General features: G+C 34.9%; 1 protein-coding gene across 3 annotated transcripts in view; it reads left to right on the top strand.

Annotated features, from left to right (window-relative positions):
* Positions 1-22,239, top strand: part of LOC144561089 (putative LRR receptor-like serine/threonine-protein kinase At3g47570) — a 41,413-nt gene that overhangs the window by 470 nt on the left and 18,704 nt on the right. The window contains exons 2-3 of one of the 3 annotated variants that reach the window (XM_078310318.1): positions 1,628-3,103; positions 5,444-5,954. In XM_078310318.1, coding sequence (XP_078166444.1) covers positions 1,628-3,103; positions 5,444-5,799 — 1,832 coding nt within the window. In that variant the 3' untranslated portion in view covers positions 5,800-5,954. Of the gene's footprint in view, positions 1-867; positions 3,104-5,443; positions 5,955-22,239 lie in introns of those variants that run through there. The other 2 variants (XM_078310306.1, XM_078310315.1) reach the window with 2 other exon arrangements.

Raw genomic sequence — 22,239 nt, forward strand, 5'->3', positions numbered from 1 at the left:
AGATTGCAAAGTCTCAATTTGAGTGTGAATAACCTTGATGGAAACATTCCAACAGAGCTTGGTCATTTGAGTAGATTGCAAGATCTCCATTTGAGTTTGAATAACCTTGTCGGAAACATTCCATCAACTATTAGTAATTGTTCCAATTTAAAATTTCTTGGGCTGAAAAACAATAATCTCCAAGGAACCATTCCTCCACAGTTTGGTTTCCTAGAACTACTCGAAATATTGAGTCTAGGTAGAAATAATCTTACAGAATCTATCCCAAACACCTTAGGCAACCTTACACATCTATCAGAGCTTTATCTTTTTGAAAATAATTTAGATTGCAATATACCAGCAGAGATTGGTCATTTGAGTAGATTGCAAATTCTCAGGTTGGATATGAATAACCTTGATGGAAACATTCCAGTAGAGCTTGGTCATTTGAGTAGATTGCAATTTCTCAGTTTGGATGACAATAACCTTGATGGAAACATTCCATCAAATCTTGGTAATTGTTCCAATTTAGAATATATTTACATGGGTTCCAATAATCTCCAAGGAACCATCCCTCTACAATTTGGTTTCCTTGAACTACTCGAAATATTGAGTCTAGGTAGAAATAATCTTACAAAATCTATCCCAAGCACCTTAGGCAACCTTACGCATCTATCAGAGCTTTATCTTTTTGAAAATAATTTAGATTGCAATATACCAGCAGAGATTGGTCATTTGAGTAGATTGCAAATTCTCAGGTTGGATATGAATAACCTTGATGGAAACATTCCAGAAGAGCTTGGTCATTTGAGTAGATTGCAAATTCTCAATTTGGGTATGAATAACCTTGATGGAAACATTCCATCAACTCTTGGTAATTGTTCCAACTTAGAATATATTTTCATGGGTTCCAATAATCTCCAAGGAAGCATCCCTCCACAGTTTGGTTTCCTAGAACAGCTCAAAGAATTATCTCTACAGACAAATAATCTTACAGAATCTATCCCAAGCACCTTAGGCAACCTTACGCATCTATCAACTCTTTATCTTGATGAAAATAAATTAGATGGTTTCATCCCTCCTTCGCTCGGCCAACTAAAGGCTCTCAAGAACCTTTCCCTCGCTCAAAACTATTTGTCAGGCAAGATACCACATACCATTTACAACCTCTCAGCAATGGTTGACTTGAGATTGAATAGAAACCAGCTTGATGGAAATCTTCCGTCAAACTTTTGTGATGCATTTCAGAGCCTACAACATCTACAGTTGTACGAAAATCAACTTAATGGTCAGATTCCAATATCCATATCCAATTGTTCATCCTTGATTTGGATTGAATTACAATCAAACAGTTTCAGAGGCACAATACCGGATAGTATAGGAACCTTACAAAACCTTTCTTGGCTTAACATTCAATCAAATCAAATTAAAGCAACTGGTGGTGATTGGAGATTCTTTGATTCTTTAATCAATTGCACATTTCTACGATTATTAGCTCTTGGAGACAATCAACTTCACGGCATGCTCCCTCGTTCCATAGCGAATCTTTCTACTAGTCTTAAATATTTACGACTTGACAAGAATCCAATTTCAGGAAATATTCCTGCAGAGGTAGGAAAACTAACCAACCTTTCTACGTTAGAACTAGGTCAAACATTTATTGAAGGCACTATCCCAAAAGAAATCGGCAATCTTTGGAATTTGGGATTGTTAGCCCTAGAGGGAACCATGTTATCAGGTGAAATCCCATCAACTTTAGGTAATCTCTCCAAGATGAATGCACTCTATCTCAATAACAATGCATTCACTGGGAGTATACCAAAAGAATTAAGCAATATGCAAGTACTAAGTACCTTGTATCTTTCAAATAATAAATTGATAGGCTCAATCCCAAAGAAACTCTTCAATCTTCATTCACTTTCCATAATCCTCGACTTGTCAAATAATTATTTGAATGGATCACTGCCACCAGAAATTGGTCATTTAAACAATGTAGAAAAAGTTTACCTATCAAACAACAAATTATCTGGTCAAATACCTAGCACAATTGAAGGGTGCCAGGTACTTCAAGTACTTCATCTTGAAGGAAACCAATTCAATGGGTCTATTCCCTTCTCTTTCAGTAACATGATAGGTTTGCAAGATCTTGATATCTCCAACAATACTTTATCTGGTCCAGTACCTGAATTTGTTGGTCATATGAAACTTCAGCATTTGAATATTTCTTTCAACAATTTTGAGGGTAAATTGCCGAAAGATGGGGTTTTCAAGAATTCTAGTGCAGTAGACATAAGAGGAAATCCCAAACTTTGTGGCGGGGTACCTGAAATGCATTTACCCAAATGCATTTTCGATAATCAAAAGAAGAAGCACTTTTCCCAAATTATCATTGTAATAATTTGTTGCATAGGTGGTGTTATATGCATGTGTATAATCATGTTTTTCATAGCCCGTTTTTATTGGAAAAAGGGATCTCAGAATAATCCCTTACCATTTGTGGCCAAAAATTCAGAGTATCAAAAAGTGTCATACAATGACATTCTCAGGGATACTGATCACTTTTCATCAGAGAATCTAATTGGAAGAGGTACCTTTGGAGCTGTTTACAAAGCTCTGATGAATTTTGAGAACGTGACAACTGTTGCTGTGAAGGTACTAAATCTGAATCAACGTGGTGCTTCAAAAAGTTTCTTGTCTGAATGTGAGGTATTAAGAAAAGTTCGACACAGAAACCTTATCAAAGTTTTAAGTTCATGCTCTAGCACTGACCACCATGGTAATGATTTTAAAACTTTGATTTTTGAGTTCATGCCTAATGGCAGCTTAGAAACATGGTTGCATCCCGACATGTGTACAAATAGGCCATTTAGGAGTCTCAGCCTTATCCAGAGGCTGAATATAGCAATCGATGTTGCGACAGCCTTGGATTATCTTCATAACCATGGGCCCGCTCCAATCGTACACTGTGACCTTAAACCTAGCAATGTTCTTTTAGATGATGACATGACTGCACATGTGGGTGATTTCGGGCTAGCCAGATTTCTGGTTCAACCTGATTCTATGTCTTCTCTGTTGACAGGAAGTACAGCTGGACTTAGAGGTTCCATTGGTTATATTCCCCCAGGTACAAGCTTCTTATGATAAATTAATTCTGTGTTTTAGTATTTATATAGGTATAAGTCCGATTTTTTTATTTATATCCAAAAAAAATATAAATTTAAAAAACTAACCAAACGTCGCGTGCATTTTGAAAATTACCCAAACCGAAATTTTTTTTTCCGGTTTCAACACCAATTTCCGGAAAAAAAAATTTCCGGTAAATGGATATTAAAACCGGAATAATTTTTTCCGGTTTTAGGATTTTTTTCTTTTTTAGAAATTTTTTTTCCGAAAATGTTTTTTTTAGGAAATATTTTTTTTCGGATTCTTTTTTTTTAGTTTAAATTGCCCACACCAATATGTATAGAAACAAAGAAAGAGAAATAAGGAAATAAAAAAAATGATTTCCATTATGATCCGTATAGAAACGAGGAAGAAGTAAGGAAACAAATAAATAAGAAAATGGAAGGTGGAGTCTTCTTAATTGAAGAGGATAAATATAGAAACAAAGAAATAAGGAAATAAATAAATATATCGCTAAATTTTAGAATTTGTTCAATTTTAATTGTAACATATCGTGTGGCAGCACATGTGGTGAGTATGCTTTTAACAAAATTTAGACTTTTATACATAAAATAGATGCATTTAATCAAAAGAAGACAAATTATGTAATTGGAGGGCTGAGATCAAATCCGAAATTTCATCTTTCAATCGTAGCCATTGGTGGATCGGACACCCAACGTGCTTAATAATAGAATGGAGATATATGTAGAGATGGGCTACGGTGAGTTGCGAAGTAAAACGTGTTTCTACTTCACGCTGTATTTTTATTTTGAAAGTCCAAACGACCGATCCGAACCGTTAGATATTTAATCCATATTGAAATGTGCTTGGAGACCAAATTTTATATTTTTTGGAATTTTTTTACTATTTATTAAGCATTTTTGAAAATTGCTGTTTTGCTGTGAACAGTAAAAAACAGTAAAATTTTCTGGACCATCAGATTAGCAACATTCAAAATTGCTTAATAAATAGTAAAAAAATTCAAAAAAATGTAAAATTTGGTCTCCAAGCACATTTCAATATGGAGAACAAGATGAACGGTTCGGGTCAATATTTTGAACTTTAAAATCGCAAAATATGAGCGCGAAGTAAAATAGTCGCTTTACTTCGCAACTCACCGTAGCCCATCTCAATATATGTATATATATATATATATATAATATAATATATGTATATATATGTATCGGTAGGCATTCAACGATCGGTATTTTCAAAGCTTTTAAAATCCAAACAGTCGATCCAAACCGTTCAACATGATGGATATTTTAAAATGTGCTTGCAGATCAAATTTTATATTTTTCTAAATTTTTTTACTATTTATTAAGATGGTTACAAAAATTCAATGGTCTGAATATAGCGATTTTGTTAAATACTTAATAAATAGTAAAAAAATTAAAAAAATATATAAAATTTGATATGCAAGCACATTTTATCTATGCACATGTAAAATAAATCAAATTATATAGTATTCCATCTATTTTTAAAATGTTGATCCGGATTATTTGTAGCAGTCTTTCGAATAAATCAAATTATATAGTATTCCATCTATTTTTAAAATGTTGATCCAGATTATTTGTAGCAGTCTTTCGAATAAATCAAATTATATAGTATTCCATCTATTTTTCAAAAAATATATTAAATATTTTTAAATGATCAAAGCCAAAAAATAAATAAATTATAAAAACTAAAAAATGAAAAAAAAATCCGAAAAATAAAATTTCCTAACAAACAAATTTTTGGAATATTTTTTTTTTCTAAAAAAAATCCTAAAACCGGAAAAAATTATTCCGGTTTTAATATCCACTTACCGGAATTTTTTTTTCCAGAAATTGGTGTTGAAACAGGAAATTTTTTTTCCGGTTTGAGTAGTTTTCGAAATTCACGCAACGTTTGGTTAGTTTTTTAAATTTATATATTTTTTTTAGATATAAATAAAAAAATATAGTTACGGACCAGCTTACATTATAGTGGCTGTGTTTATTATTTATTTTTAACTTTATTATTTATAGTTTTCGAAAAGAATAGCTTCCACATATTCTGTATTGTCTCATATGTTCTTTTAATTATCTTAATAGATGGTACCAACCTAGTTAGCTCCTGGCTGTCAAATTGATATGTATAGAAAGTTAACACAAGCTTTGAGAAGGCCAAATTAAAATCAGTGCATCTAATTAACATTGGCAACATACATAATGAAAAAAAGGCTCGTATGTTTGAATTGAGAAGAAAAAAACAACACAATGTTACTGATCTTTGAGAATAATTTGTAGAAGGGTATGATTGTAATTTGTCATTTTTATAGAATATGGTATGGGAGGTCAGGCATCGGTTGAAGGAGATGCATACAGCTATGGCATTCTAGTGCTTGAGATGTTTACTGGCATAAGCCCCACCGATGAAAGATTCAGAGACGGATTGAACCTCCACATGTATGTTGAGATGGCTTTTTCCGATCGTGTTACTGAGATTATCGACCATAAACTGTTCCCAGTCAATGTTGGAGAAGATAGTGCAAATGTAACAAAGGATGTTCATGATTGCTTGGTTTCAGTGATTCGATGTGGCCTCTTGTGCTCCATGTTGTCTCCAAAAGAGCGCATTGGGATGGAACAAGTTGTCAAGGAGTTGAATGGGGCTCGAGTGAAGCTGCTGAGATAAGAAAGATCAAAAGAGACAAATTGAAGTTCATGAGCTATGGAATTCATCTAGATCATCATTAATATTAATATTATGTGGTTGTTAAGGACATATAATGTCTATATTTGTGTATGTATCAAATTAATGGTATATTATATACCATTAATTTATCTTGTTGAGACAAAATTGTTTCTTACTCTCTTTTAAAATAAAAAAAATTACTTCTGGAGATCTCTAATTTAGTTTGACATGGGAAAAATCTTGAGCCGACTGATACTTACATTTTTTTTTTTTTGAGGAAACTTCTCTGGGATTGATATCTATTTTCATGAAGCATGTGTTATGGTTTTGATAGATATATCCAAAACCATCCTCACTGGTCTTAATTCCATCAAGTGGATCCTCCTATTTTCTTTTCCTTTTAAATTAAAGAACCCCATACACTCCAATATGTTTAAATTTTTTTCGATAGAACGAATTACACGTCTCACAGTAGAGAGATGGTAATCGCGTCATTGCGGAGGTTCTCCAAATCGAGTGAAGCTGCTGAGATGAGAAAGATCAAAAGAGACAAATTGAAGTTGATGATCTATGGAATTCATCTTGAGTATTAATAATAATATTAATATTATGTGGTTGTTAAGGACATATAATGTCAATATTTGTGTATGTATCAAATTAATGGTATATTGTATACCATCAATTTATCTTGTTGACACCAAAGTGCTGATATCCAAAACAATCCCCATTAAATTATTTTTTTATTATTAAAGAGCCTCTTATTACACTAGAGCTACTCCTTGAAGGTCACCGTGCCTGTGTCTGACACGTATCCGACACCGACACTCCTCCGACACGGACACGATACGTATCAGATACGCCACCAGCTGGCGTGTCCTTACTCTCTTGATACGGTCTATGCGCCGATATGGTTGGACACGGTCGGGACACTTCAAAAAATTTTTTAATCTCCACAGATTGGTCCTGGTGCCAAGCTTTCAGCATATATAATTAATTTTTCTCCTGCACCTGGTCCAATACACCCCGCCAACATGTAATAATTGGACTATTTTTTGATCTATGCATGATTCGAACCCAAGCTATCTTGTTAAGAGCCAAAATGCTTCCCCACTATAATAGACTATATTTTATGTTACATTATAGTAAGTGTGATATTTAATTCATACTTGAGTAAGTGTTTGTAAAAGTTTAGTTAAATTTAATATTAATCTAAATATCATAATTAAAATAGAAAAATAATATATATATATATAATAGGCGTATCATATCCTAGATTTTTGAAAATTACTGTATTGCCGTATTCGTGTCGTATCTGATACGATACCCGTACCCGTATTCCTACAACATAACACTAGAGTATCTTTTAATTTTTTTTTTGATAGAATGAATTAAACATGTCTCTCCGTAGAGAGATAGGAATCGCGCCATTGCAGAGGTTGTCCAAAGCTTGGATTCTCCATATCTTTTGGGAAAATATACAATTTGCACAAATATTAATATCTCATGAGCTAGCTATTAAAATATTTTCGTCTTCTAACCAGAAGGTATGGATCTCCTGTAAGTAACTCAATTTATGAATTTGAATTTATATCGTTTGATTAGAACCCGGACTAATTCGGTCTAAGCTGAAACAGAGCCTTTTTTAATATTCATGCCGAAACTAACCAGCTAATTTGGAACCAAACTCAAATTTGGATTACTTTAGAGGATCCGAACTCTGTCTCAATAAACACACATAGTGAGACAAGCATAGAAGAATTTCTCAATGTTTTTTTTTTCTCTCTCTCTTACACACACACAATATTCTGTTGTGATTTGCCAAAAAAAGGGACGTTACAAGTTACAGCACAAGTAACAGCAGGCCATTGAAGACTATCTTTGAAAAGAAAAGAAAAATAAAGGGCATTGAAGACTATCATTGAAAAGAAAAATAAATATATTGCTGGTCACTTGGTAAAACCTCATGCCATATCCATGACATGGAATCAGAAAACGAGAAATCATACTATACATGCCTTTGCCTTTTCTTTTTTCTCATATTTTGTTTCTATAAAATTACCCCACAATTCTAATTTCAGCATGAATCAATTGTTAGTTCTGAAAATGAGAGTTGGAAGGAATTGAACTTTTTACTTCAAATAATTGGTGAATTAAATGAGTTCAGTTTTCTCCAACATCTCATATTCAGTTTTAATCTTACAAGAAAAAAAATATTAAATTATATTATATATGGGTTTATGAGGTATTGAATGTGAGAATTGCAGGAAATCAAACCAACACATTTCTCTATTTTTTGAGTTGCTGCTGGTTTGGTTTTCTCCAATATCTTACCTTCACTTGCTCATTCAAAAGCCTTCTTAATTTTAAGGTAGTTGTGCTGCAAGTGTTGATATGTATACAAAACAGTTATCGGACATTTATGGGATTCATATGTGAGAATTGGTGGAAGTTCAATAGATGTGAATTTGAAAAAATTTGGATTCATTCAATTTCCTCCAATATCTTATATTTGACTCGTCCATTAGACATCAACTCGATTTTTTACACAAGAGATATTTCATAAAATTAGGTATTACAACCAAAAAAATTAGTTCAAAAATAAATCAATTCTACATCCCTTCATTAAGTTGAAGGAGAACAAAAAATAATCAATTTGAATTGGCTTCTAAAAATTATAGCTAAATATATACTTATAATCAATTTGAAGGAGAACAAAAAATACAAGCCAAAATAAAAATTGCAGAGGTGGTAGAATCAGCCTCAACAGCAAAAATGATCCTCTTGAATTTGCTTTCTTTCTCCTTCATGCATTGTAGCTTTAAAATCTCTCTTGGCTTTGATTTTTCTCTCTCAACCATTTTCCCCACCATTTTTTTTTTCCAATATAAGTTGCTAGGTCAATTTCTTTGTATGAGCAGCTATGCATTGATCTTTATATATAGGCCTATGATTGGCACTTGGGCACCTGTAAACTGCATTTTTGTATTAAATACTTGTGGTTCTGATCCTTATAAAAAAAAAAAATTTATAGTTTTGGGACAATTTGTTGGTTGTGGTGATGCAAACATATCACATGCACATACAAAGGTAATTAAGGATATTTTTCTTTGAGTGAGTCTATGGTACTATGCATATCACGGGTTGGTCCATGCTACAGCTCAATATTCGAGTTTTCAAAATCCTAATGGTCTATCTGAACTGTTCATTTTGTTCTCCATATTAATATGTGTTTGGAGATCAAATTTTACATTTTTTGAAAAAAAATTAGATATTTAGAAAATCACTTGATCTAAAAATTTTGGACCATCCAAAAACAGTAATTATTATGTCTGTACCCAATAATCCGATTTACCAATTAACAATTAGTGAAATTTGATGCCACCCCATCAGACTTAATTCATGAATGCAAGTTGATTTGAATTTAACAAGCAAAGTATGTGCTTTAATATATATTTAATTTGAAGTGTTATTTAATTAAAGTATGTGCAAATTATCTGGAATAAAACAGACAAAAACCTATGTGCCCTGATGCATGATCCTAACATGTGCGAAGGCATGTGATCTTTTTTTTCTATATTATTTTATGTTGTATGCTACATTCATTTTTTATTGGTAAAGGTTTTGTTTGCCACAAAGCTAAGTTATATTTATTTAATTGGTGATATTTATAATCTTACAAAAGTACCGTCCGGCTTCATTTCTCAAGATCGTATCTTGCTTTCAACCAAAGTATATTTCATTCAACACAATTTTTTTTTATATTTTCTTTACCAATAAGTATAATTTCTAAATAATTTAGTATTGTAAAAAATGTACTTTATCTTGGATTCTGGTTGAACAATTTTCATAACTTGCTGGACAATTCTATTTATTACATGTCCTCATTTAAAAATATTATTTTAAGAAAAAACTGCAAAATCAGTCAGATATCCTATATATTAGAAAACATTGCAATTATGTGACGAAAATCATTTATTGATTGATTTAGGGTAGTATGGTATGTATATATTTTGTCTTTTTCATATTAGTTGAAATATCGGCAAAACAACAGATAATTCTTTTTGTAAAGTTTTTTTATTCCCTATTCTATCATTTTTTTAATAATACTAACTAATTTCTATATTTCAGATCTTACTGCATTCATTTTTTCTCATATATATATTCTTATAATATATTTAACTCCTTATTTAAAGAACTAAATAAAATCACAAAATAATTAATAAAACCAGCCGAAGTATCCCTAATTTCAATAAAAACTCTTAGACCTTGTTTGGATGGAGTGTAGAGAAAGGGAGGGAATGAAAATAAAATAAAACTTTCCATCAAATTGAGTTTGGTTGATAGAATCGGTGAAAGGTTTAATAGAATCATTTTCTCTCCCAATATGGGGTGTAACGGATGGAAACAAATTTTGTTAGAAATATTTTTAGAAAAAATAACACAAATGCCAACTCTATATTTACCTATATAATTCTCATATAAGTTTGTTGTCACAAATCTACAACAGTTACAGAATTTCTCATTAACCTTCTATAAGTTTTAATCAATCAAGCAAGAATAAGACAAAAAAAAAGTTAAATTTATCTTTCCTCATTAATCATTCAAACACAAACATGTTAAATATGTTAATCTTCCTTAATTTCTATTCTATTTAATTCCCTTTTATTTTTCACCTCTCCTTCCTTTCTCTACTCTCCATCCAAACATAGTGTTAGGTGAAATGTATGGAATCTTTTTAATATTTGTGAGGATTTTAATTGGACAGTTCGAATATAAACATAAATATTATGTTAGATATAGGTGATATAAATTCTATATATTGTTCTATATATTGAACAAACTTTTATTTAACAGAAAAAAGACTAAATTTATTGGCACAGGACACATCCCATTTAAGATGCAATCCAGCAGCAGCAGTCGCAACACGTGAGACTTGTGAGGGCAGCAGAAGCTGCCCAGTTCAGTGCCGCGATGCCATGTGAAATGCATTCAAGAGAAATTTGTGTGGGTTTTTTTACATCTCATTCTGTGCGGAAGCATGCGTTCCACCTTTTTTCTTCTAAAATCATACTTTTCTAACAACTTTTTATCTTTCATGAGGAAGATGAAAAAGTACATAGCTTACATTATAATATTAAACAGATGGCAAAAAAAAGAAGTTTGCAATAATTCATTTTTTTTTTTGTTTATGTTCAGCTATTAGTTGGGGAGTTTTTTCTATTTGTTTTTACTCTCCAAGCATCTTAATTGTAAATAAATCTCTAAATTCATGTATGCATAAAGCTAACAGTGTCTAGAGTGAGAAAAACAACACTACGGCTCATGCTCGGCATGGAATGAAACGGTTACGACACAGCACGACATGTGTGTCTGTTACGTATAATAAATCGCAAATTCTGTGTTGTGACCATTTACGTACCGTTGACTAGTTTCAAGAAACAATACACGACACGACATGAAAATTACTTTAATCACAACACGACGTAGAACACGACACGAAATGAAAGAAAACTTGGCATGAAACAACACAGAAGATACCAAAGACGCATTTTTTTTTACATTAGTTCTATGATAAAAATATTTTTTCCAACGTAAGTTATTTATTTAAATTTTTTAAGAATCCTAATTATTGGAAAATAAACATGCCCATGCCACATGCCCACTTGTTTACTTTCAGATTATTGTAAAATAAACAAAGCCCAACAGGCTATGAACCAAAGACAAAGGCATGTAAAAGAAGAGGAGGGAGATTTTGAAATTCCTGAGTCCTTTAACTCGGGTGTCTTGATTGAATTGAGGCGATTTTCTTCTGTGATAGAAAAAAAAAAGAGAAAAAAAAAGAAAAAAAAAAGAGAAAAAACAAGGAAAAAAAGGAAAAAATAGAGCAATAAATTTTAGTATCGTTAAAAAGTGGCATTTTCTCGTTTAAATCCGACAAATTCAGGCCTTCTTGTTAATCTAGGAACCATGACGGAAGCCTGTATTCGCAGATTGGGCCTGATGAGAAACAAATTCTTACAAGCAACACAAACGCCATTAATGGCGAACCAATCCATACTAGGCCCAGGCCCGCGTAGTTCATATCAACAAATTCTTGTAAGCAAACCCCCTGTATCATCTGCCTATCCGAAGGCTCGAATCGTATCAAAACCAGAGCTAGTTCGTAAGAAAATTGCGGAGATCCGTGCGAAATCTACACCTAACCATCCCGTCTGTATGAAATGTGGCGATCGTGGACACCTGGCCAAACAATGTCGCAATAAACAACTGTGTTTTGCTTGTAATAAAGTCGGCCATCGCGCATCGGAGTGTCGTCTTATCTCACATACACTGAGATCACTTCGCAACACTCCAATCGACACTTCTGTTACAGATCCACTCCCAGAGAGAAACCCTAGATCGATCGTGGTTCCTCGACCGTGATTACCTAACCTGTCCGCAATGTCGACCACACCACCTCTCGTTATGCTTGAAGCAACACCTAGATCTCTGGCGATCGAGGCGAATCTCATGATGAGCTTCATCCTTGACGACATTGCCGCCTGGGGACCGGATACAGTGGAGCGGGTGCTTCAGAGCAAGTTCCGCAACCATCTCTGGGTGGCATCTATCTTTGATGAGTACAAGTACCTTATCAAAGCTCCCAACCCGACCTGGTTGGATTCTGTTGCTACTCGCGGTTATCTCCAGCTTGATGATGTCCAGTTCCCGATCATCGCATGGGATAAGAGTTTCGGCGAAGGTATGCCGTTACAGAACATCTGGGTACGGATCTATAATTTTCCCATTATGCTCGATGAATTCTCAGAGTATGATCGGGTGTTGAACCCTTTTGGTGCGTATGTGCAAGAAATTGATAGTGCTACACGAAGTGGATATGATGTTCGTTTTGTGAGGCTGAAATTGGCAGTCTGTGATCTCAAGCTGTTACCAAAAACTCATACGGTACAATACTGTGATCCTTCTGGTGCCATGTCTAAGTACATCATTGACATAGAAGTAGAAACAGACCTCACTGAACCTCTCAATGCCTGGGCTAGTTGCAAAAGGGGTAGACCTTACCCAAATGGTACAGAATTTGGGGAAAGTGAACGCCGAGATGCAAATGGTAACCCTCTCCAGCCTGGCAATCAACCACTGGCAAACAATCCCCCTCCTCCTCCCCCTCCACCAGGAGGAGGTAGTATCCGCATGGTGCAAGCTCTAGACAAGGGTAAAAGTCCTCTTGAGTCTGAAGAGGCATGGCTGACTTTTCTTCAATTTCTGAGTGCTGGTAATATTCCTGGGACTAGTAACACCACTGGCCCTGATGCCCCATCTGGATCTGGTGTCCATTCTCCTCCTTCTACTATTTTCCCCCCTCCCACCATCCTCCCACAAGTCCCTGATCCTGTACCAGCCCCTGATCCTGTACCAGTCATGCAATCTACCCCACCCATGGTTGTCCCTGATCCTGTACCAGTCATGCAATCTACCCCACCCATGGTTTCCTCCCCCCCTGAAGCCATCCCCAATAATACCACTGCTACTGTGACAGTCTCCCCACCTCCTAACCTAAGCTCTCCTATCTCTCCAACATCACCAGTAGCTACTGATACCTCCCGACAGGATCCCTCTCATCGACCCCACACACCTCACCCCGCCTCTCAGGACCCAGACAATGAAGACGATGAATCTATTATAGCTAGAGCTGTGAGGCTTAAACTTATCCCTCCTCCTAAGGCTGCCAGTGTTCCAGCCAAACCTCAGATGACCTGGGAAGAGCGGTTGAAGAAATTCCCACCATACCATAGAAAGAAATATACCTGGGGCCGTAAGCCCAAAAAACACCCAGCTCCCAACCAGATCTCTCTTAAGACAAAAACCCAGTTCAAGAAGCCCCGCACATCTCAATCTGGCACTAAAACCAAGGTGGCCTTATCTGGCACTAGTTCTGGCAAACATCACAGCGCCGGTGCTACTTCTGGCATTAAGTCCAGACTCAGAAGTGCCTCACAGGCTGGTGGGGCTTCTGATTCTCCTATCCACCTTTCCGATTCTGATGAGCACCATGAACCAGATCCTGCTCCTACTGCTGACACACCTGAAGTCTAAGACAACAATCCTAGACGGAGCCTCCGTTTCACTGTGAAAGGAGACAATGACCCCATCCTCAGCAAAGCACAGAAGAGGAAACAGGCCTCTGGTAGTAGCCGAACAGGTATCTCGTTACTTAATAGCTTTCCTTACTCTAGGTTAACGGTAGATCAAATAGTATAGCTTTTTAGAGTATATCAGATTAGTTTAGGTAATACTCTAGATGACAGTAAACTCATCATAGATAGTATTCAACGAATGGATAGAGCTAATTTTGAGTTAATCATTAAGAATATTCTTAGTCAACCCCGTAAAGATCAACAGTTAGCACATTTAGACTTACAGCAATTAGTAGACTCAGAGCATAATGTAGTTATTAAATGAATATACTTAACTGGAATTGTAGGGGCTTAAATTCTAGCAGTAAACGTCAACGTCTTAGAGATATGATAGTAGAGCACAAAATAGATATTGTTGCAATTCAGGAAACTAAGAAAGAGCATTTTACTAATAGGACATTAAAGAGTATTTCTACTAGGTTGGATATATGGTTATGGGTGCCGTCTATTGGTAGATCTGGAGGGATTTTATTTGGAGCAGACAGTAATAAAGTTACAGCTAATAATCATTCGTTACATAGATTTTGCTTGAATTTATTCATAGAAAATAAATTAGATAATATGGTCTGGCAAATGACCATTGTATATGGACCAGTCCTTCGATCTCACAAACAAGCTTTTTGGGATGAATTAAACAGTGTGAAAGATGACACAAATCACTTATGGTTACTTTGTGGGGACTTTAATGCCATACGGAAACACACTGATAAATCTGGTCCCCATTTTGACTATTCCCTTAGCCATCAATTCAATTCATTTATACAAGATCACATGTTAGTAGAACACAAATTGCACAATAGAAAATACACTTGGAATAATGGTAGGAATTTTGCACTTTTAGATAGGATCTTTAGCTCTGTCGATTGGGACCTCACATATCCACATAGTTTAAATACGGATCTTAGTACTAATTCTTCAGATCACTGCCCTCTTATCTTCCACACTAATCATAATGTCCACCAGCTACCCCCTGAATTTAGATTTGATCCTTTATGGCTAGAACAAGAGGAATTCATTACACTGCTAGATAAATGGTGGTCTGAGGTTCCTTTACAATTACCTAATATAGCTAAATCTTGGAATAGGAAATTAAAGCACCTTAGAAAACGCATTAGGGGTTGGGCTAGAAACTTCTATGGAATCCAAAAAAAGGAAAAGACCAACCTACAGACACTTCTTCATGACTTAGAACTTACTCAAGAAGATAGGCCTCTTACTGAGTTAGAGGCTGAATCATGGATTACCTATAAAAATAAACTTGAGGAAATCTACAGTCATGAGGAAGAAAAGTGGAAACTTAAATCCAAACAAAAATGGTTGGAAGCAGGGGATGCTAATACCAAATTTTTTCACACCATTGCTACTCACATATCCAAAAATAATAGAATCAATTCCCTAGAAATTGATGGACAGTTAACTTCTGATCTCCCTACTATTAAAACACATATAGTTCAGTATTATAAAGATCTCTTGGGTTCTGAAGGAGTTAAATTTGGCCATCTAACACCTGATTTTTGGGATGCCCAGGATAAATTGACTGAGTTTGAACAATGGTCTTTAGAAAGACCATTTACTGAGATAGAACTCAAACAAGCCCTTTTTGCCTGTGAACCAAATGGAGCCCCTGGCCCTGATGGGTTTACCTTTAAATTTTATCAATTTTTCTGGAATACGGTCAAAGCAGATTTGATGTTATTGTCTCATTACTTCTTTGAAAATCAGTTAGAATTACATAGAATTAACAAATCATGTATCTGTCTCATCCCTAAGGAGAACAATGTCAATGTCATTAAAAAATATAGACCTATTAGTTTAGTTAATTGTAGTTTTAAGTTACTTTCTAAACTATTGACTACTCGATTAGAACCTGTTATGTCTAGGATTATCGATGAAAGTCAATCGGCTTTCATTAAGAATAGATACATTTTAGATAATGTTATCCTTAGTCATGAACTTCTGCATTCCTGTCAAACTCTCAAACAACCAGGGGTTGTTGTCAAAGTGGATTTTGAGAAAGCATATGACAAAATTCACTGGGACTACATCTTGGAAGTTTTAGCTAGTAGAAACTTTGGCAGTAAATGGATTCAATGGATTCAACATTGGTTGTACAGCTCACAGTCTTGTCTTACAATCAATGGAGAACACACCGAATACTTTTATTGTAAGAGGGGAGTTAGACAAGGGGATCCTCTCTCCCCATTTTTGTATATCTTGGCATCAGATACCTTAAGTAAAAAATTTTCTAAAGGGAGACAACATAATGTTTTGCTAGGATTAGGCCCCCCTTGTCTAAACAATCAAGCTGTTACCAACTGCCATTATGCTGATGATACCATCCTCTTCTTAGAGGCCACTGAACATAATGTAGAATCAGCCTGGTGGGCTATGATGGCCTTTGAAGGAATTTCTGGAATTAGAGTTAATTTTGATAAAACCTTTATGTATCCTATACATGTAGAAACTAGTACATCTCAATAGTCTTTTTAGATGTCAATGGGGTACATTTCCCTTTACATATCTAGGACTCCCTTTAAGTAATAAAAAACTCACCTTGTTAGATTGGCAATTCCTAGTAGACAAAATTAATCACAGACTACCTAGTTGGAAAGACAGTATGTTATCCTTAAGAGGTAAATTGACTTTAATCAATGCAGTTTTATCATCTATTCCTTTGTATACTCTTTCTGTATATAAAATCCCAGTTACCATTATGAATAAAATAGATAAGGTTAGGAGACAGTTCCTGTGGCAAGGAAGTGATCCCTCTAGGAAAAAATATGTACTCATGAAGTGGTCTATTGTCTGCCTTGCTAAACAATTTGGGGGACTGGGTGTTCTTCACCTCAGAGATATGAATATTGCTCTCTTGTTAAAATGGTGGTGGAAGCTGAAAAATCCTGAGTTCCATAGTTCTTGGAAAACTCTTATCCTCTTGAAATATTGTACAGGACCTGTAGCTTTTAAATCCTCTTTTTGGACAGCTCTTACCAAGGTCAGTTCATTAGGCCAAACCAGTGTGAGTTATGTCCCAGGATGTCAATCTGATGTTCTATTCTGGGAGGATATCTGGTACCAAAATTGTTCTCTCTCTTCTCAGTTTCCTCAACTCTACCAACTCTGCTCTAATCAGAAAATCCTGGTACCTGAGGTTATACTCTCACAAGGTAGCATAATTCAGTTTAGGAGAACTCTTCAAGGGATTACACAAACAGATTGGTCTGAAATGCTTGAAATTATTAGCACTGTATCCTTTTCTTCAGACTTTGACAAACTTACTTGGAGATGGGATCATACAGGGGAGTTTACTACTAAATCCACTTATGTTTTTCTTAATAACAGGGGAATACTACCTCCCCACCCTCTCATCTGGTGGACTGTACCAATACCACACAAAATCAAGATTTTCATGTGGCTAGTTATGCACCAAAAAATCCTCACTAAAGACACACTAGTTAAAAAAGGGTGGGTAGGGAACCAACAGTGTCAATTCTGTCTAGAACATGAAAACAGGGATCACTTATTTTTTTCAATGTCAGGTAGCTCAACAAGTATGGTTCTGGCTTGGTAAGAGTCAACAGTATATGCATACCTGGAGGGATTGGCAAGATATATTTCAATTCTCATTCACATTATCCAAATATGACCAAGCTGGTTTCCTATTAGTTTTAAGTGATGTTTGTTGGATTTTATGGAAACATAGGAATGACTGTTGTTTTAATGATAGTTCTTATAAAACTGCTAGATCTCTTATCTTACTAATCAAAAATACTGTGTTGTATTGGCTAGGGGGAGTGAAAAAGAAGAAGACTCAGAGGGCCGCTGAAGATTGGATGCCTATTATTGAAGATGCTATCCCACTGGCATGCATTCCCCCTGGGGGAGAGCTGGTGATGTATCAGGAGCCCCCTGGCATGCATTCTTCCTGTGATCCTAACAATGCTATATGACATTTTATGCTTTCCATTTACTTTCTGTTTTTTGTAGCAACATCAGCCCATTGTGTTGTGGCTTAGTTCTATCCACCTTAGAATATTTCTGGTTTTTGGCTAACTCTGTATGCTGGCTTATCTGCTGCCAGTTAGGATTGCTATCCCTTTCTTTTTGTTTTTTGATGACAGCAATAGTGTGGCTACTGGAGATCAAGTGGCTGACTGCCTCACCAAGGGACTTAATTCAGTAGATTTATCTAGGTTGTGTGACAAGATGGGCTTAGTGGATATCTTTTGCCCATCTTGAGGGGGAGTGTTGAGAATTGTAACAAATAAAGGGGTATATTGATAATTAAGAATATGGAAGAAAACAACACTACGGCTCATGCTCGGCATGGAATGAAACGGTTACGACACAGCACGACATGTGTGTCTGTTACGTATAATAAATCGCAAATTCCGTGTTGTGACCATTTACGTATCGTTGACTAGTTTCAAGAAACAATACACGACATGAAAATTACTTTAATCACAACACGACGTAGAACACGACACGAAATGAAAGAAAAATTGGCATGAAACAACACAGAAGATACGAAAGACGCATTTTTTTTTACATTAGTTCTATGATAAAAATATTTTTTCCAACGTAAGTTCTTTATTTAAATTTTTTAAGAATCCTAATTATTGGAAAATAAACATGCCCATGCCACATGCCCACTTGTTTACTTTCAGATTATTGTAAAATAAACAAAGCCCAACAGGCTATGAACCAAAGACAAAGGCATGTAAAAGAAGAGGAGGGATCCCTTGAATTAGTTAAAACTAATTACCTAACAACTAACAAAAGCCTCATTCCTCGGTCCAAAAGTAGACCCAATTCAACCAATCCAAACCTCTTCATTGCCATTTGCCAAAAAGGGTTTTGCGAGGGTTTCGATTTGGGTCTACTAAACGCGTACATACCATCCTCCTCCCTTCTTCATTGCCATTGGCACGACAATGCCCGAGAGAGAAAGAGAGAGAGAATCAGAGGAGATTTGTTTGGGGATATTTATGAGAAGAAAAAGAGAGGTAATCCGGGAATATGTCGGAAGACTGAGATTACAAATTTCAAAAGTTCAACAGAGGAAAAGACCAAAAAGATAATTCATATCACCGGAGTTAACTCACATTTTGAGTTTAGATCCGAACCGTCGGATCTGTTTTAACACTAATATTAAAGGAGCTCGTGTATTCAATCTTGGACCGGTCTGGTCCAAATTCTTATCAGACGGCATGTGATCTAACACAAAATTTGAGTTACTTGGGAGGATTTGGACTCGCTGAAAGAAAGAGGGGAGCAGGAAAGGACAACTGAGTCCTTACAAGGGAGGATCCGGACTTTGGTTGACAACCGTTATGTAACTGTTGACAACTGTTGTAACTATTGACATTAAAAATTTCATAATTAAAAATGGCTTGTCTCGGCATAAATTGCTGTGACAACAGTTGTGTAACTGTTGATAACCGGCAACAACATTTTATCAACCGTTACAATGGTTGTCATCAGAACCTTGATTTTGTTTCCTTTGATATAAATAGGAGATTTGGATTTGGTTATTCAACATTCCCAAGCCGCCAAACAATTAAAAATATCGTTTTTTTTCTCATCTGAGGGTAGGCACCATTGGTGTTTGTGCTTAAATCTTCAATTAATTTTTGTTCAATAATCTCAAATCTACTTCACTAATCTTAATCTTAATTAGGTTATAGTGATTAATAAAGAGTTTACATGAGAGTTGAACTTAAAGTCTTTTGTGCTCGCTTCATAAAGCCGACTTCCCGCTTGTTTTGTAAGAGCTCACTGGCTCTAAACTTGTAATCCTTCTTGCCGAACTCCATTAACATATCATGTGTCAACTCTTCTTAATCTACTATTTTATTTTACATGCAATTGAATTTTTCAGTTTTTGAATAGTAAACCTAAAACGATTAAAAATTTAAAAGATCACATATTGAACCCCCTTTAAGTGTTGCTCGGGACAACAGTAGAATGAGGTGGTGCAAAAAGAAAAACAAGGCGCTGGACGCCACAAACGAAGGCGTCTCTCTCTCTCCTTATTTTTTTTTTTTGAAACCCTTGACAGTAGCTACAAAATATTTTTATTTTAATTAAACATAAATTACATTCATCGTTCTATATTTAGAACACTCTCTTACCATTTCACTGTTGTGGCATGTTAATTAAAGAGTATAGCATCCGCTGTTTTTTTTTTTTTTCAAGTTTTAATATGTGGGCCCTACTTTGTGATGTCCAGTTATTATTATTTTATTTTTTTGGGTTAAGGGACGTTTTAAACTATGGCATCCCACATGGATGTCATATAATGTGGAGTGTTTCCTACCATCCGAGATTTCAAAAATTCGTATTTTTTATTTCCTATTAATAAAATATTCGGTCCCTCCTCCTATAATGAGTGAAAGAAACATTAGTAATTAATTCTAAAATTTTACACTAATCATGGTGTCAAATTTCATGGTTTAAATTGCCAGTTAATTATTGTCTTCTGAATTGTACTACATGTCCTTGATAAATAATTAATGATTTCCATCTTTATTCAACAACTACTTGCTATAAACAAGTTCTAAATATTACATCACCCCTTCCAGGTTAGAAGCAATTCAGTTTACCATTGAAATGTAGTAAAATGAAACTTTAAGTAATGTTATACCTAAGGTGTCTGCAGCTTAATTGGCTTAGTCACTGGTGGCCTGTTTATCTTCCTGGGCGGGTTTTGACTGCTGACCAGAGGTTTGAGAGAGAATGACATGAGTGGTAAATTGTGGAACAGAAGGATGCAGTGGTCATTGCCAAACAAAGAAGAACAAGTAATGGTCTATTAGTACTGTTTATTTGTTTAACCTGCCGTTCCATTTTGTTTTCTTTTTTTTGAAAGCTAGTTGGCTTGTCCTCAAACGTTTGGAGACTAGCTAGATGATAACCATTCATTCCATCAAACGTTAACAGGATCAAACTATGTAGCATTTGCTAGAATGTTAGAGCAATTTTCAAGTCATACCCCAATTTTCCACCTGTGGAGCCCGCCAATCAAATAATTTTTCCACGAAATTCAGATCCTACGTACTTCTGTTCCTATCACTGATATAGCTGTTAGTTATCAAATTTCCACGCAAATTCCAATCAAATTTAAACTATGCAGAAGATTCTAACTATGAATATGGCTCGAAAATGAGCTTTACCAGGTTTTCAACAGATATCAAGTTTGAAAATAAAATTTGAAAGTATCAAATGCTAGGTCTGAATATAGATAATTAGGAAACTCAGTATTATGAATTATGCAACCATTATAGGATGTCAAGTAGGTAAATGAGTACTGTTTATTTTTGGTAAGGACACCCTCTAGCTCATATAATAAAACAAGGCGACAGCATGTCAATGGATTTTCTCAAGTCTTGTTTATAGTTTTAATTAGAGATTGACATAATGGAAAATATATGGCCAATAATGAATAATAGGATTGGTTCAAAAAATTTCATATTGGCTCTTGTTGTTTTTAAAATTTGTTGCAAATTTTAAATTGATTAAGTTTGTATTAAAAATGATATTCTCACATTTACAAAAAAAAATGATTACATTGAATATACTTCCTCAAATTAATTCAAATAAAATTAGAAATCATAAATAAATTTCTCTGTATGTTATTGAACATATAAAGAGTAAAATAATAAAATTCAAACAATTTGAACTTGTAACAATTTGAGACTCAAGGTGTAACTGTTGTTGTAAGCAATACTCAAGTAATATATTTGACTAGATTAAGGAGAAAAACTAGATAGGGCGGACATTAAAAATGGTTATGGCGTACCAAATATACTGAAATTGCTTTGTTTCTATTATTATGCTTTATCTTCATAATTTATAGTTCAGATTAAGTTATGAATGTTACCTCCCCTTCCAGATCAGAAGCAATTCAGTGTACCATTTAAACTTAAATGTACTGAAATGAAACTTTATAAGTAATGTTATACCAAAGGTTTCCGTCATGCCATCATCTCTTTTCATCTGGAGCCGAATGTAGTAGCGTGGCTCAGTCATCGGTAGCCTATTAATCTTCTTTGGAGGGAGTTTAACTGCTTGACCAGAGGTTTGATAAACGTTGGAGGTTACCAAAAGTTGGAGACTAGATGATAAACGTTCCATCAAATGTAGGTGAACAGGGATAAAACTATGTAGCATTTGCTAGAAGATTAGACCAAATTTTCAAGTCATACCCCAATTTGATAATGGACGGCCGCTGGTAAAGCCAACA

This window comes from Carex rostrata, chromosome 1, assembly GCF_964058835.1.
Source record: "Carex rostrata chromosome 1, lpCarRost1.2, whole genome shotgun sequence".
In the NCBI taxonomy this organism is placed as follows: domain Eukaryota; kingdom Viridiplantae; phylum Streptophyta; class Magnoliopsida; order Poales; family Cyperaceae; genus Carex; species Carex rostrata.